The sequence below is a fragment of the Furipterus horrens genome, unplaced genomic scaffold (genome assembly GCF_987537825.1).
Source record: "Furipterus horrens unplaced genomic scaffold, mFurHor1.1.pri manual_scaffold_4, whole genome shotgun sequence".
Taxonomy (NCBI): domain Eukaryota; kingdom Metazoa; phylum Chordata; class Mammalia; order Chiroptera; family Furipteridae; genus Furipterus; species Furipterus horrens.
Window position 1 is genome coordinate 189,527,277 of NW_028327174.1, and position 16,905 is coordinate 189,544,181.

A 16,905-nucleotide genomic window follows, 5' to 3' on the forward strand; every position below is an offset into this window, starting at 1 on the left:
AAGGGCTGCTTTGTGGCATTCCAAGTGACCAGAAACCTGTCTGCACAAGCATGTGCCTCACTGTGCCAGGTGCGGGGGCCTTTTCCTAGCTCCTGGCTCTCTGCTCTTTCTTGGGGACCATGTTGGGTTGGAGGAGACATTTAATATTCATGAGCGTGATCTCTACTTGAAGAGAGTGTGCCCTGAGGGAAATTGAAATATTAAGCAAGTGAGGTATATAAACCTCATTGTATCCTCTTTTCTTTTTTGGAGAAAAGTAATGTGCTTAAAATAAGATGACGGATAGGCATTCAGGATGGTGTGAAACCCCACTGCCCTATAGCCTGCAGAACAAATCCTCTTCATGCTGTAACATATACAGTCAGAACCAGAGAGAAGACGGTGCACATTGGCGGCCGGGTCGCATCATGTCACCCATTCACACGTGCATTCATGCCTGCCATGTGCCAAGCACTGGGCTAGCTGCAAGGCAAACAGCCGTGAGCAAGGAAGGCCAGGGGGGCTGGGGAAATGACACTCGTAATTACTTCAAAACCATTGTTGAGAAGGCCACTAAGTAGAACTACTTGGAGGTGTAGAAGGGAAGGCCCCCCTTTATACTGAGGGGTCAGGAAAGGCCTCCTTGAAGACATGACATTTAACCTAAGACTTGAAGGCTGAATAGGAAGTGGACAAATTAGTCAGAGGTGGAGCAGGGTGGCGGAGTGAGGATTGCAAGAAGTTCAGACCATTAAATCCTCCGGGCAGGAAAGGGCTTTTGCAGAGGTCAAAGAAAGTCAGCTTGGCCGGATGGTAGGGAAGGAGAAAAAGAGGAGGCTGGGGTCTTGCAGGCTCTAGTCCTTCAGGCCCTTGAAGACCGTGGTGAGGCTCGCTCATGGTGTGGAAGGAGGAGAAGGTGACCTTTAGGTGTGCATTCTGCGCTCAGTGCCGCGCCCTGCACTAGGCACAGTAGACAAGTGCACGTTTGCATAGATCAGGGAGCAGAAACCTACTATCCTGGCCGTACCGAGCCTGTTTGGATAGAGGAAGTTTGACTGAAAAAGTACTATACCCCTTAGTCTAGATGTTTGCCACTACGGAGACAGAGTTGAGTAGCTCCAACAGGGACCTTGTATGACCCCCACGAAGCCAGGACATTTACTCTCTGGCCCTGGACAGAAGAAGTTGCTAACCCACTGCTGACAGTGATGCCGGAGTATCTAGGTGGGTGAAAGAATGTTCAGTTAGAGAGCGACCCAGGCAGATGAGAGACAGAGGTGAGGCTGTCACCTCATCCTGCTCGCTGCTGGGCCTAGAGCAGTACAGCTGTACTGGTGCTGGCTTGAACAGATGAAATGATTTGTTCAGAGCAGGTGATTATTAAGTGGCAGAGATGGGATTTGAACTAAGATCTGCCTAACTCCAGAGCTGGAGGAGCCAGTGTCCTCCAAAATACCAGACTTTCAGAGCAAGTGGAAGTGCTGAGATGCGTGTGTAGATTTCCACTCCTCTTCCATCTCATCATCCCAAACAAGAGTCAAAAAAGTAGAAACAACTTGTTAATTAAGTTAATCCTTTGGTTTTTGTTTTGTTTTGGCTCTTAACTCCTTTGATTAATTGCATTGATGCTATGAGATAGTTTCTAATATTTTTGCAGCTTTAGAGATAACGGAAAAGCTCAGAGATGTTAATTGATTTACTCAAGGTTCCCAGTAAGAGATTCTGGTTTGGGGAGTCTGGCTCTTAAGCCCTCGAACTGAACTACTAATTTATGCTACCGCTGGATCATTAAGGTTATCTAATTTTTTTTTAAGTGAACTCTCCCCAGCTGAAGAGCCTCCCAGCAAACAGATAATGAGAAGGGGAAATAATAGGCTGTGCAAAAGGAATCTCCACAGAACAAAAAGATCCCAGGTCCCTTTAAGAAACACCATCTGAAGTGTTTGTTTACAGATCATTAACTACTTAACAGAGGGAGAAACTAAAAGCGACTTTTTCTTGGCTGCTACTGATTAAATACCAAGGAGAAATTAAGATAAAGCAAATCTGAAATTATCATCATTTTTAAGGCTTTTTCCATTTTAATTAGCCAGACAGAGACAGAAAAGAGTCCACGCACGACTCTGCAGCCCTGCTCCCAGGCTGTACGGTGACCTTCTCTGTCCTCTGACCGCGACAGGGTCCTGCAAAGCCAAGACCACTCTCACAGGAGTTCTTTGTGTGGATAAAGCACCTGCAGCACACAGAGCTCCCTGCCAGGCAGGATGCAGATGGGACAGACACGCAGGAGCAGCAGTCCTTCGCTGGAGGACTTCAGGGGATAGTGGTCACTAAGGATACACAGTGATTGGTGTGAGGGGACACCAGGAGGAGTGGGAAAGCCCCCGGTAGAGCGTGAAGGTGTCTGCGACAGCTTCCGAGACAACTGAGCGCTGTAAGGCCAAGTGCAGTGCTCTGCCGCTATAAAGGTGGAGGACGGCATGCTGTGCTAGGAGTAGCGCTTTGTGATCCACCTCCCCCAGTGGGGTGCTCTTCAAGGGCCCACAAACTACTCTCGGCAAACCCACCTGAGGAGAAATCAGTGTGATTTTGGCTTTCAACATCAGTCAGAAACCCGGCCCAAATTATCTTGTAAGATGGAACTAAACTTTGAACTGCCATTGGCAGGACTGTAAACGGTCCTGGCTAGAGCTGGTCTCTCAGCTCAGGAGTCCAAAACCACATGAGGAACTCGAGGTCAGCCTCATTGCCAACGAGAGGGCTCTGTGAGAGTCTGAAAGGCCTTGACTTGCCCATTTGTCTTTGTGCATGTTGCCAAAGGAACTCCTAAATGGAGAGAGTGAGAGAAGCCAAGACCTGACCCAGAAGCATGGGGGTCAGTCAGGCTTGGCCACCTGAGCACCTTGTTTCATCTGAGAAATGAGAGTGATGTTCTTTCCTCCATAAGCTAGCTATGATGTATTCTTTCATTCATTTATGAATTTACTCATCATATATTCATGGAGTGCCTTTTCTGTATCAGTCCATGTCAGGCACTGAGCATGGCAGAGCTGTTGTGCTTGGGACAGTTCCTGTCCTTCAGAAAGTGACCAAGAAATATTGATTTTGTAGCTATTAAAAATAATGATGTAGTTCTGATTCAGAAGCACAACACTCCCTGTCCCAGAAAGAGAACAGGCAGAAAGTTGAGAAACATTATTCAGGAAGCCATAAAAGGTGTTATATTAAATACCATGATTCGGTAAACATATTTTAATATTTTCTCCTTCAATTTACCTGGCTCTTTCTTGCAATTCTGAACCCTCAGGACTGCTGAAGTCTTACCTTCTTCCAGTTTTCCTCCCTGGCCATCCCTACACAGACCTTATTTTGCCCATCCTTTCAATATTAGCACTTCCCTAAATTCCATAATGGGCCCACTTTCTATCCTGTGCTCTCTCCCTGAGCCCATCTTTTAAAACCAAAGGCTCCAAAATGCCCATCTTCGGTCTGGGGCCTTTCTCATGCCCCATGGACCTGTTCATCTAGTTAGTCTCTGGGATGCCCCACAGCTACTCAAAAACAGCACGTCTGATACAAGGCTTACCGTATCTCTCCCCAGAGGGCTGTAACTCCTACTTTTCTTAGCCTAGACTGGTGGCGCCACTAGCCAACCAGACTCTTACAGGAGAAGCTTGGGAAACATCTGTAACGCTCTGTCTTTGTCATTTCCCACTTTACTTTGAAAACTTGTCCCTCCCAGATCAGTCCCTCCTCTCTCTCCCTCCCTTTATTGCTCTACCTGAGGTCCCTTCCCGATTTCAGCTCCTGCCTGGACTATCGCAGGAGAGCGTGAACCGTTTATGGTTCCCCACCTTTGTTTGTCCATGCGTAGAGTCACAGCAAGCTTCCTAAAATGCAAATGTCATTCTGCCCCTCTCCCCTGGAAAGTATAAGGTGACTCCACGTTGCCCTTGAGATTAATCTAAATTCCTTACTATGGCATTGAGGTTGGTGTGGTCCAATCAAGTCATGTGCACCTTACACTTCAGAATCTTCTGGGTTTTGCACTACTACTTGGAAGCTTGGAGCTTCCTTCCATTTGCTCTCTTGAGTTTCCCTGCCTGGGATGTATCCCCACCAATTCCTCCTCCTCAGAGATTCAGCCCAGTTACCTCCTAAAGGAAGCCTTCCAGTTCTGGGTAAGATTGAGTCGTGGGGGGTTTGGGGGGAGGGGCAGGGTCCCTCCTCTGTGCTCCCACAGCATCTTGTACCTCAGAGCCCATAATTTTCTTACTTGCTCCTCTCACTAGACTTGAGCTCCTGGCATGCTGAGACCCAGTTTAAATCATCTGATTCCCAGGGTTTAGTCCAGGACTTGGTAAATAATCTTTGGCTCAATAAATAAAGACTACGAGTGAAGGGAGGATATATTTCGAAAGGGGCGAGTCTTAAGGATAATTTCCTTAAGTTTTACTTTTCAGGCAACAAAATGTAGCAGAGCTTGGTTGGTCTTGAGAGTCAAATGACCCTCAGGTTGAATCACATGCTTCCCGACCGCTCAGCTGTCCTCTCAGGCACGATGTCTCCGTTCCAGCAGCAGCTGAGTGCAGGTTTCCTGCTCCGGCTTCTGAGCTGGGTGGCCTGTGTTCAAATCCCAGTTCTACCACAAAAAGGGGCGGGGCTACTTTAGTCTGATTTTATCTTCCTGTTAAGGGGAAGCTGGCTCAAATGCTACCTCTGCTTCTCTCTCTCAATACTGACCGTGGTCATGACTCTTTGACAGGGTCCCAACATTTTACGACCTTAGAAGAAGGGGTGGATAGAACCAGTGACGCTGGTGGTTACTTCAATCACCAAACAGAACTTATTCTCTGATAAACCCAAATTGAGCGGCTTTCAAGCTCAAGTCCTGGTCCCGGCTTGCTTCCTCTTGGGAAAGGAGCCTAATTAACTACTAGCTGGAAAGGAGCGCAGGTAGGCCACCCCCCAGGCAGTGAATTGAAAAGGAAGTGGATAACTGTGTAAATAACACTGCTTTAAGGGGCATTTAAGCCACTGCTCTTTGTTAAGGAAATTGATGGCTTTGTAAGTACTGCCTCTGACGGGAGTACTTGAGCTGAAGGTGCCCCAGCTCCGCTCCTAGACTCCCTAATGGACTGTGGGCCTGGAGGCTGGGCGCCTGCCTATTCAATCACTTGCCAACAGAAACTCGGATTCCACTTTAACAGAATGAAAAAGGTTTCACCAAATCGTAGGTTATTGAGCCTGTGCAGTTTAACTGGCACAGGGTAGCAGAGACAGATTGCTTCCTTTAGGGAAAGGGAGACTCCTGATCTTTTGCAGAACCTTTGTTCACACTAGGCACTGTGCTGGGCCTTTTCTGTACAGCTTCTCATTTCATCCTCCTAACATCTGGGAAGGTAGTCATTACTTCCCCGGCTTGCTGAAGAGGTAAGGGGGGTGGGGGGGACTCAGAGTTGATGTGAGCTGCTCACTGACACCCAGCTCATTTGTGGAGAGCAAGGATGTGACCGCGGTTCCATCAGACCCCTGAGCCCCCAAGTACCACAAAACTGCAGGGTGTCTTGGAGAGAATCCGATCGGCTGTCTCATTAGATCCCCCCTCTGTATCCACATCCACACAAAATATATGAATGGGCACCATGGGTGGATGGAAGGAAGTGGATTTTGGAATCAAGCTAATCAGGATTTTATTTCTGATTTATTAACCTCTTTAAATATCACTTCCCTTGTCTGTTAAATGGGGATAAAAACGCCAAACACGTTTAATCTTGTAGGATTAAACAATATTACATACTTGAAAACAGTTAACACAGGACCTAGTCTGGACCATGTCATTCAATTATTCATTTAGCAAATATACTTATTACACCGGAGCCATAATTTTAATTGGGAAATTAGAGGATGCTTCGGGAAAACAGAGAAAGGGGCACCTAGCCCTTTTGGGGGTGGATTGCCAGAGAGACTTTCCAGAGGAGTGCCTGGTTAAAACTCTGGATAAAGGATGAACAGAGAGAGACTCATCTCAGGAAGAGCAGGGATGGGAATTTGGGGGAAGCTTCTGCAGAGATGGAGACCTGGGAGGGGATATGGTATTTTCAGGAAGTGGACACAATTTCAGCCTGACTGGAGCTGACACTCAAGTGCATTAGCAAGCCCAAGAGCAGGCTGCAGAAGCAGGCAGAGACCCGGTGTTCTCTTGTCAGTCATCATCAAGCCTCTTGGAAAACTCTGAATGAAGAACTCTTATCTTCTGAGTTATTCTGACCAATTCCATGTTCAGACCAACTGTAGTTTGTTAGAAGAGCTTTGTACTGTGTCCCCTATGAGTCTTCTCTTCTTTAGGTTAAGCATTCCCGTACCTGTGTGAACATTGCTTAGTGAATGTGCCCATCTTGGGCCCCAGAGGTCATCAGAGGCTTAGAGTTGGTCTGCCCAGCCATCTCTAGGACCAGGGGACATTCCTCTAACCTCTGTTCTGGCAACTGCAGCCAGTAATGCAATATGCAAGCTCAGGCTCTTATTGGGGCAAATACCTTCTCCATTTGGTGAAAACTGATTAGAGAGTGACCACAATCCTTAGAATGTTTTTTTTTTTTTTTTTAGGGATAGTGATGCTCCTTATTTATCTGTGATCAAAATACAGGGGTTCTGATTGGTATCATCTGTTCCAAGTTAACTCTTAAGATTTAGGACCAATTTTTCCCTCCTTTCCTTACTTCTCTTCTTTCTTTTTTTCTCCCTTTTGTCCTCCCTTCCTTCTTTCTTTCCTTCCCCTTCTTCTCCCCTTAGTGGGAAGAGAGAGACATAGGCTCCCATTTCTGTAAGAACGAAATGTGGTTTAACAACACGCATCAAAGAGCCCATTGGTTCAGATGAACATAAAACCCTCTTCCAAGGGCAGAAGAGCAGCCCATTCGCGGTGTAAGATGAACGAAACTCACCTGAGTGCTGTGCAGTCCCGCCCACTGCCTTGACCCCCACTCGTCTGAGCACTGCAGCACGTGTCATCCACTTGGAGAGAGAAGACACTGTGGCTTGAAGGCCTCATCCTTTGCATTTATCTGAACCATATGGCAGGAGGCCAGTCTTCCTGGCAGGCCATGCTAATCAGAGCTGAGGGTGAGAGGGATCCATTTCAACACTCTGTTACTTGCCTAGAAACCCTTCCAAGAACCCACCACACCATGGTCACCTTAGTCACAACCAACTAGGCCAGACAGTGACAACTGGCTTGGTTTCCACTATGATTCATCCTGGATTCCTTAGCTACCCGTAAAGTAACACCCGCTTGTCCAAAAGTCTCTCTTCCCTGGAAACTTAAGGATGTCTTAGCAGATGGATGGGCAGCTTGTTTTTGCTAAATTGAAGAATCGAAAGGCACATGTACACACACTGACTTTGACTTGAAGGCACTGTTTTTCTTTATGCTCACATGCATGTATTTTGCACAGACCAATTCTTATTTGATATTGCGTATTTCCAATATTTATAAAATGAGCCTTATCTAGCCAACCAAAACCTTGCCCTATAATAATTAACTGCAGTGTTCGGCAAGTGACTTAACCTTTCTGAATCTCAGTTGTGATATTTGCAGAATGAAACATGAGGACTAGATAATTTCTAAAACCTTGCAATGCTAAACCTTCATTTATTCATTAATTAGGCAAATATTTTCTGATCGTCTTCTATGTCCTGGAATCGGAATGCAACCATGAACAAAACAGCCTATGTTTCTGCTCTCACGGAGCTGCTATGTTGTTTTAGAAAGAATGCAGTGATCAAATGAACTTTTGAAGAAGTAATATAATGTTGTATAGGAAATAAAATAGACCCGTGATGGGGGGAGAGAGAGAGACTTCAGTGAAAATAGTCTGGTTAGAAAAGGTCTGCCCAGGTGGGTCAGAGTTGAGCTGAGACTGAACAGTGAGTTGAAAAAACCATTCGATTATTTGGGAGATGAGTTCTAGATTGCAGCTGTGATTAAAAATATGTGAAAACGACAACATGTTTGAGTATGTTTCATAACATTATTTTACTTGATCCTTACAGCTGCTTTCTAAAATGGATAGAAAAAGTAACTCTGTCATTTTTAATAGACAAAAAGCACGCAGAATGATGATGATGTGCGTCACCCAGTACCAGAGAGTACATTAGTGATAGAGCTGAGCTTAAAATTGTGATTTCCTGTCCTTTATTCCATCTACCTTCTTTATAGTTCTATATTTTTTGGAATGGTTTCAGCTGCATCCTTCTAGGTCTTCATTTTGCTGACCAAGTTTTCACATCTCCAGAAAAAGAAAAAAAAAAAAATCCTGGTTTAATGATTAAAGAAAAAAATATATCAAGAATATATCAAGCTGGTTTAGAGTGAATTAATTGAAGCAGATCATAAAGCTACCAGATTTAACTCTCTTAGTCTACAGAAGGGGAGATTGCAGCCAGAGAAGGGAATAACTTGTCCAAAGCCATGAATGGACAGAGGACACCTACTCTTGACCAAGCTGCTGATTTTGAGACAAAGTCTCAGTTGTCTTGTTTTTTTCTTTTTTTCTTTTACTTCCTCTTCTTTTCCTTCCTTTTCTTTTTCTTCCTTCCTTCCTCCCTCCTTTCCTTCCTTCGTTCCTTCGTTCCTTCCTTCCTTCCTTCTTTCTTCCTTTCTTTCTCCCTTTCTTCCTTTCTCACCTTCTCTCTTTTTTACTTTTACCTTCTTTTTACCTATTTATATATTGATTTATTTTGGTGGTGACGAAATCACATTAAAACCACTGATACTCCATTTGTGGCTTGCTATCTTTTATCTCTTTTGGTCACCTTTGCATACTCTTTTGCATATGAATGTTTCAGACTGTTTTTTCTCCATTTATTGTTGGCTTATATTACCCAAGACAAGCCTCATTTTATTTCCTGCTCACACTTTTAAAGGCCTTTGCATCCTGGGTATCACTCTCCCTCCTGCCCGTGCTCAGAACGCCTGTCTTCTTTTGTGGCCACTATAGATAGAATTCTTTGTGGTGCTGAATTCTATCCCCTTTTCCCTATCAGGAGATAGCACCTGAGCCCAAAAGAGACGCAGCTAAAAACCAGTCGGGGCTTTGAACATTCTTTTCTATTGAATGTATTGTCATTTATTAGGATCACTATCTCTGTTTATAATCTTCTTAGGTCATTCAAATAGCTCGACTAAATTCAAGGTGATGTAAATGAATTTTCAGGTTCCAATTTATAAGACTATCACATCTCTTTATTAAATGTCAGTCTAGTGTGCGCCGCATTTTTTACCTAGATATTCCATTTCTTTGTAAATTCAGTTAAGAAAGAAAAGAAAAAAAATATTTAGGACAGATGGTGAGTCACAATGTTTCACAGAACAAAATATTATGGGATGGTTTAGATAGACTCAGATTTTTCCCCCTAAAATGTGCTTGAATTTGTAATGTGATCTCATTCTAATTAATATTTTCATTAAAAAATTTTCTATAGTACAGTCTGCTGAATCAGGTGGAAATCACGTTTAAGACATCTTCAATACAGTCAATAACAACAGATGCTGAAACTCCAAAAGAACTTCGTTGAGTCATTTTTTACTGAGTACCTGCTATGAGATTGACATTGTCCTAAGTGTTAAGGATATAAAGGATATAAATAGAGGCAAGGCTGGGGCCATCCCAGAAATGTCTCACAACTCAAGAGCTGTGCACATTTATTGATTTATTCTTAATATCGGTCATGATGTGGCAAGGCAGTTTTTTTGATCCTAAAGGAAGAGGTGCGCTGTGAGGCATCCTTCCATAAAACTTATGTCGTATTGGGGGAGGAAACAACCATAAAGCTTTATTTTTAGGCCATGAATAATACTGTGACAGAAATAAAATATGACGGCATGTTGCTCTCAGATGGGGGTGGGGGATGGTACGTGAGCTTACTGTGTAGGTAGACGGGGTTGTTATTTGAGGAAGTAATGTTTGAGCTGAGCCATAGATGATGAAAAAGAAGAGATTGTGAGAAAAGCCAAGGAAAAAGTATTCTAGGTAAACAACATGTACAAGTTCCTTAAGCAATAGCAAGCTTTGGCTTGTTGAATAAAATGAAATAAAGACTCCTGGCTGGAGAGAGCAAATTTCTAAATGTGTTACCGTACAAAAGGGAATGAAGCTGAACTGAGGAGTTCCCTCATGTCAGGAGAGGATGGGCTGAAATGGAAAAATCAAATTGCCCAGTGCAATCCCACTGTACACCAGTCACCACTGGCGTCTCCCTTAGCCCTAACACCAGAGGTAAAAATAAAGTACCTTTTCAAAGAGTGAAGTGCTTAAGAGTATATACATCAGAGCTGCCAAATTTTAGTCATCCATTCATTTAACTGATACTTATTGAGAGTCTAATAAGTTTTCACAGTACCTCTCCCAATGGGATGTATTATTATCCATGTTACCTAGCTACTCCATGGAAGGCAGGTGGCAAGGTGAGCATTTGACTTCAAATTCTCTTCAATACAATTTGCTTGCTCCCAGCATAATGCATCGGAGAAGCACCAAGTAAATTGATGTAATGAAGACGGGAGGGCCAGTTTTGTTACACTGTTTTGTTGTTGCTCTCTTTGTTTTTCCTGGCCACGCATTTTTATTCCATCCCTCACCATGTTCCCTTCAGTGCGTGGGACATGGGAGTAGGGAGGGACAGAGAAGTCCCCAGATGGAGACTGGCAGAGGTAGCTGAAGGGCCCTTGGGACTGTAGCAAGAGAAATGGAATAGCAGAGTCCAAGGATGTTATTCAAAAAAAAGGGACTCAGAATAACTTTGTCAGGAAAATCTTGAGGCAGAAACTATGCATCTTCCCCGTCCCGTCTCTCTCCTTCTCTTTAGCTCTGTCTCCCATCTCTGTTTTAACTCTGTCTCGACCAATCAATCTATGTATCAACTCTAACTATTTAGGTACCTATTTACTTACCTATGTCTACCTCTTTCTCCCCTCCGTTCTCAGATTTCACTGATTCCAGGCAGACAGATGCATGAAGGTCTTAAACATAATCAGAAAGAAATTAGCCTTCATAAGAATGCAATTCTAGCCCCAATTCCTGACACTCTGAGGTGTCTTTGATGAAGGAATAAATTAAGTCATCTTAGAGAATAGATCTTCTATGATCTTATTATAATCTTACCCTACTTGTCTTCATTTTAGAAGAAGAAAAAAGTATTACCAAGGGTTAGGCAACCCTGCAATCTTATCAATAAGAGGCCTCGCTTTCTTTATTCTGTAGATACGACAAGTAGGGGAAGGACCTCTCTGCTGGGTGTAAAAGGCCAGGCTTCTGCTTCTAGTTCTGAGGATGCCTTACCTCCAACAGCTCTTAGTATTCCATTAGATAAAATGGGTGAGGGGTGGTCTTATACACACCATGTCAGGAAATCGCTGCAACAACACTGGATAAATATTATCATCTCCAGGCCTTTTTTTATTTGAATGAAGGAAATGAAGTTCAGAGGAGTTAGGTTATTTTATTTCAGCCCTACACAGCATATGTGTGACAAAGTTAAGATTTGAAACTGGTTTTGCCTAATACCAAAACCTCTACTCTTTGACATTCCCTTTATTGGTTTCTAAAGAGTAAAGTCTGGGTTGATGGCTGGTCACTCTTGGATTGGGCCTAAGTTTTGTTATATGTAAGTTGGCCACATTCACCAGGACACTGGAGCTCCTGAGACATGCTGAGCTTGTATTCTTTCCATGTTGAACTGCCAGGCATGCTACTGGTCACTGGAGTCTTCAACTGGCTCCGACTCATCCTTAAATAATTGAATTATAATGAATTGATTTGTTCTGGCTCTTTTGATAGTATTTCACTATGTACACTGTTTACAGAAATAAACAAGGGATTTTGGAGGTTGGAAGGGGCTCAGCATTCTGCTGCCCCTGAATTCAGTGACTCCTTTTGCGACTAGTCAGCATCCTAGTAATCCAAGCCTTCCTTCTATTTGACCTGGGCTCTTTCCATTATGGAAAATGCTTCCTGAAAGTATTTCAAGTGAGTACTGATTCCACAAGCTGATCCCATTCAGATATTTAGAAATAAATTTATCCCTTAGAAGGTAAAAGTCATTGTTTTAGAATATGCAAAGCTTGTTTATATCCACTTTCTATGAGAGTCTATGGTTATGCTGAAAGGTTGTCCTGGCTGGGGCAATCATTTCTGTATTACAGATGGGAAGCCAGGATCTGAGCAGGGAAGATAATTATGCAAAACTAATCAACTAACATGAGGGACAGAAGTCTAATCTTGGTTTGAAATGAGGCTCCACTCCCTAATTCTGGAATAAATATGGGAAGGATGTCCTAGTCAGGCGGTATCTTTTTGGTGACTGTATATTTCGATTTGGCTGGGCAATTCCGCTTTTCCCAGGGTGTGTGCCTATTGCCTGGAATAGTTTTATAGAATCTATTACTCTCAGAGAGCACTGGTGTGGATGAAAAGTTCTCTGGTCACCTACGATGCTGGAGAGGGACTAGATTTCAAGGAGCTCACAGTCTTTCAAAGGATGTACACCATGTAGTATGATGATATGTGTTAAGGTGGGGAACTTTATAAAAGAGGAACCCACACAGGAAGGGCTATGTAACTTTGCCTGGAAAAGTTGAGAAAGTAGTACAGAATACCAGATATTCAAGTTATTAAAATATAAGCAGGGTGAGCTCTTCCGGATGGTTGCACCTAGATTTCTCTTTGTATTATTCAGTGCTGAATGTCCACAAAACAGGCTTAGGTCTTACCTACTCAGATGGCATCTCTCTGGCTCTGTGCTTCCATGATCTTTATCCTTGTAGCTAGTGAGAATCATTGCAGCCAGCTGTAGCTTTAAATTGTCCTGAGCAGAAATGTGTGCTACAATTTGAGTTACATGGGGGCTTGGTTGACCTTACATGAAATGCCTAAAGTGTCTAACAAGCCCTTAGGACCTAGAGCCATAGACAGGAAGGGCTGCCTGAGTCCCAGTAGTCGAATCCCCTTCTCTATAATAATGATAATTGAGCTCAGAGAGGAAAAATATCTTGTCTAAAGTAACAGAGCAGTTTAATTACAGAGCTAGGGCTGAAGCCAGCATCTCACTTGTGTATAAACTCACTCCTCATGTGAAATTGAAGTCCTCTTTGGAGTTAAGTAAACCTCAGTTTGCAACTATGGAGTTCTGTGAAGTCAGGTAATGTACCCAGAACTTGGCAAGTAAAAGCCTGAGTTTGAAACGGGGATCTGCCGTTAACACACTGTGTGACCTTGGGCAAATTATTAATGACACATGTGGTCTTGTTTTTCTAATCTGAAAGACTAAAATAAAAATTAAAATAATAATACCTTCTTCACCAGGTTGCTGTAGTGCTGTAGACTCAGTTGGGGTAGTGAAGGTGGAAGTGTTTGTGAGGTGTGTGTGTGTGTGTGTGTGTGTGTGTCTGTGTGTGTGTGCGATAAAACACACATAAGATCTACCCTCTTAACAAAATTTTAGGTGTACAGTAAATATTATTGACTATATAAGCACAATGTTATGCAGCAGATCTCTAGCATATAATCACCTTGCACAACTGAAATTTTATACCCATTAAACAGTAATTCTTCATTTCACCTTCCACCAGCCCCTGGCAAATGCCATTCTACTTTTTCCTTCTGTAAGTTTGACTGTTTTATATGTATCATATACGTGGAATCATAGAGTGAGTGTATGTATGTCCTTTTGTGACTGGCTTATTTCACTTACTATGTCTTCCATGTTCATTCATATGACAGGGTTTCCATCTTTTTTTAAGGCTGAATAATAATCCATTATGATGATCAGTGATGAGCTTCATAGTGCTGATGATTCTGCTGGTCTGATTCCACAGCTGTTGCTGATAGCTGAGACCAAAGGACAGATATCTGTTCTCACCCTCCGATGTCTGTCTGTTGCAGATGAACCCAGCCGGTGCTATTTCCATGATGGTGATGGGGTATGTGAGGAGTTTGAACAAAGAACTAGCATCAAGGACTGTGGTGTCTACACGCCCCACGGGTTCCTGGATCAGTGGGCATCCAATGCTTCAGTGTCCCATCAGGACCAGCAGTGCCCAGGCTGGGTCATCATCGGCCAGCCAGCAGCAGCCCAGGTAAGGCCCCAGCCGTGGGTGGGATTTCCTGCAGATATTCTGAATCGCTGCCCTGCCCCTCAGGGCATCTCACCTCAAAGGTAATGTCATCAGACGTGGCCACTGGGCCATATCTCTAGCCAAATGTGTAATTCCAGAGCCTCATAGGTACCCCTTCTCAGGGGTTAAGCATATTCTCAAGGAATATCCATGTAGTAGGGGTCATGACTGTCTTCCTGTGTCCCTTCCTATTATAATTCATGTTAGAGGAAAGAACTCCATTTTGGACATACTACTGGAATTCAGTGGGTCACAAACACATTCTTTGGGGAGAGTCCACATTTTATGGGGGGGGGGTGTCAAGTTGTGAAAATTCACTCTCCTGTGAATTTTCTGTGTGCTTTGGATCAGACTCCCTATCTCTGGGCCCCATTTTTTCACATCTTTAAAGAGTTGTTCAGCTTGATGATCTCCAAGGACCTTCTCAGCTCTATAAAGCTGTGACTCATTCCCCAGTCCCTTAATGCACTATTTACGTTCCACGGTTCTTCCCCAGAGGACTCTCAGCTTAGCTGAGGGAGTCAGAGTTTGGGGGCCACCAGAGCTTATGTGATTCTGGGGATGGTTATGCTGTCCCCAGAGCCCCCTTTCCAATTATCCTGCTGAGCGAGCACCTGCCTTCTTCCGAGACTCTCATTTCCCAGAAACACTTCTCAGTGCTTCTGACCGCCTTGCCCCCGTGGCCATCTCTGAGGCCAGCCTGCCTCTGGCCTTGTAGATGAGTCGTTGTTCTTAGCCATTTCTCTTTAATACTATTGCCCTGACTCAGGGTCGGGGGGAATAGGCCTGGTTTATAGATGAAAGAGGGATGTGACCTTCACTGGAGGCCCAGTAAAAACTCATTGGATGAGGTACAAGATGGGTGCACTTCATTTATAATGTTTATTTTATAGTTATTTGTCTGATCATTTTTCATTTGCCTACTTGCTGATGTTTACATTCATTAGATTCTTTATTTACTCATTTGTATTTGTTTATGACCGCCTTAAGGAGAGTGGAAAGAAATGGGAGCACAATGTCCCCTGATGCTTCTCATACGCAGTACCAGCTGGTGAATGAGTGAATGAGTGAATGCATGAATGAATGAATGAATGGGTGGGTGGATGAGTGCTTAGGGTTCATCCTTCCCCATGCCACCTCTGTACTTGATGAACTTGTCTTGGTCACACCCAACTGCACAAACTCTAATAATCTGTGTATCTGACCCCCCCTCCCATTTATGTTGCTGGTTCTTTGATAACTGTTTTGAGTTTTATTCATTTCTGTCTCCGCACCTTCAAGCACAAGTTCTAGATAAGACTAAGTGCTCAGGACATGTGTGTTTAATTGGCTATTGATTCACATGTGCACACACAAACACACACATGCATACGCAATGCTACATACAAATGAACAACGCCAAGAGAAAATGTTCAAGGATCACGTCCCTTTAACAGAATGTCCTGCTCAGGAATGGCAGGGCTGGATGGCAATAGAACCAGGAATTCCAGACTCCACATTGGCATCCATTCCTAGGAATGTTTAAAAAACATCATTCAAGCAAGGGCATTACCAACACATTCAGCATCTCACATGAGCAAGAAGTGAGGAAGCAGCTGTGCTTAAGAATCACTCAAAGGTCATTGCTACTAATGTGAGAAAAGGAGAGACTTTTCCAGTCTTAACATTTGAAAGCGACTTCATGGAGCAATTATTCCACTTTTGTAAGGAGTAGGGGCTGTCAGGAGTTATGGGCGATTATGTCTTCCTAAACAAAAATCCAATTTAAAAAAATCATTATAAATACTACAAAGCGGAGATGAGGAAACAAAATCATCCTATTGAATTATTCATTGTAACCAATTTTATTTTAATGAAATCGACTAGGTTCCATTACTCTGGGCTTGGACATAATCTTTGTTACAAGGAGACTTCAGCTGTAACTAAATTTGCCATAATGAGATCAACTCACTGAGGAATACAGGGTGGAGAAGGGGGTGTGTGCGCCGCTGGGTGCAAGCCCAGGCAGGGCGGCCTAGAGGGCTGCGGAGCGGTGTCCTGAAGTCTTCCTCTCAAAGCAGATGCCAAGAAATCATTCACACTCTGTGCCCCCATCATGCACACACACGTGTGTATACGCACACACGTGTAGACACATACACAGCCTGTGTAATTCTGCATGAGGTTCTTTGTGGAGTGGAAACTAGCTCCCTTCTGACAGCAGGGCTGAGGAGGACGGGGTATAACCATGGCCCTCATTACCTTGTGCAGTGCTTAGGGGAGGCTGGTGGTTAATTTTCACCCTGTCATGGACTCCAGTGAAGAGGTTGATGGCTTGAGAGGAGGAGCTGGGAGGTACTTAAATGCACCTTCCCCCTACGCAATTAAACTCCTCCTCCTCCCTCTCCTTCCTCGCACTCTCTCTGTCTCTTTCTCTATCAGTTTTACACATGAGCGCGCGCACACATGCACACAAACACACAAAAACATTCCTACAGGAACAGGCCCTATAGGGGCATGGTTCCAGAGATGGGGAACCAAAGCAGATAGGGGAGAGTGGGAGAGGGGACTGGTGGTGGCCCAGATTTGCCATCCCCCATACTGGACACTTAAATGCACCCCATAGCCAATCCTCTTGTCTTTCCTCAAGCTAAGAATGACTTCCTGCCTCGGAGAAACTGAAAGGCAGAGAGGCTCCCTCAAGGTCACATAGCCTAGAAGTGGAGAATCTAGGATTAGAAGGATCTCATAGAAGCTCAGCAATATGTGGC

The 16,905-nt window shown here is 43.9% G+C and overlaps 1 protein-coding gene across 1 annotated transcript in view; it reads left to right on the plus strand.

Annotated features, from left to right (window-relative positions):
- PAPPA (pappalysin 1) overlaps window positions 1-16,905 on the plus strand; it is a 217,196-nt gene that overhangs the window by 113,436 nt on the left and 86,855 nt on the right. The window contains 1 exon segment of the mRNA XM_090274633.1: window positions 13,923-14,116. Within this exon segment, the coding sequence (XP_090130759.1) occupies window positions 13,923-14,116 (194 nt within the window).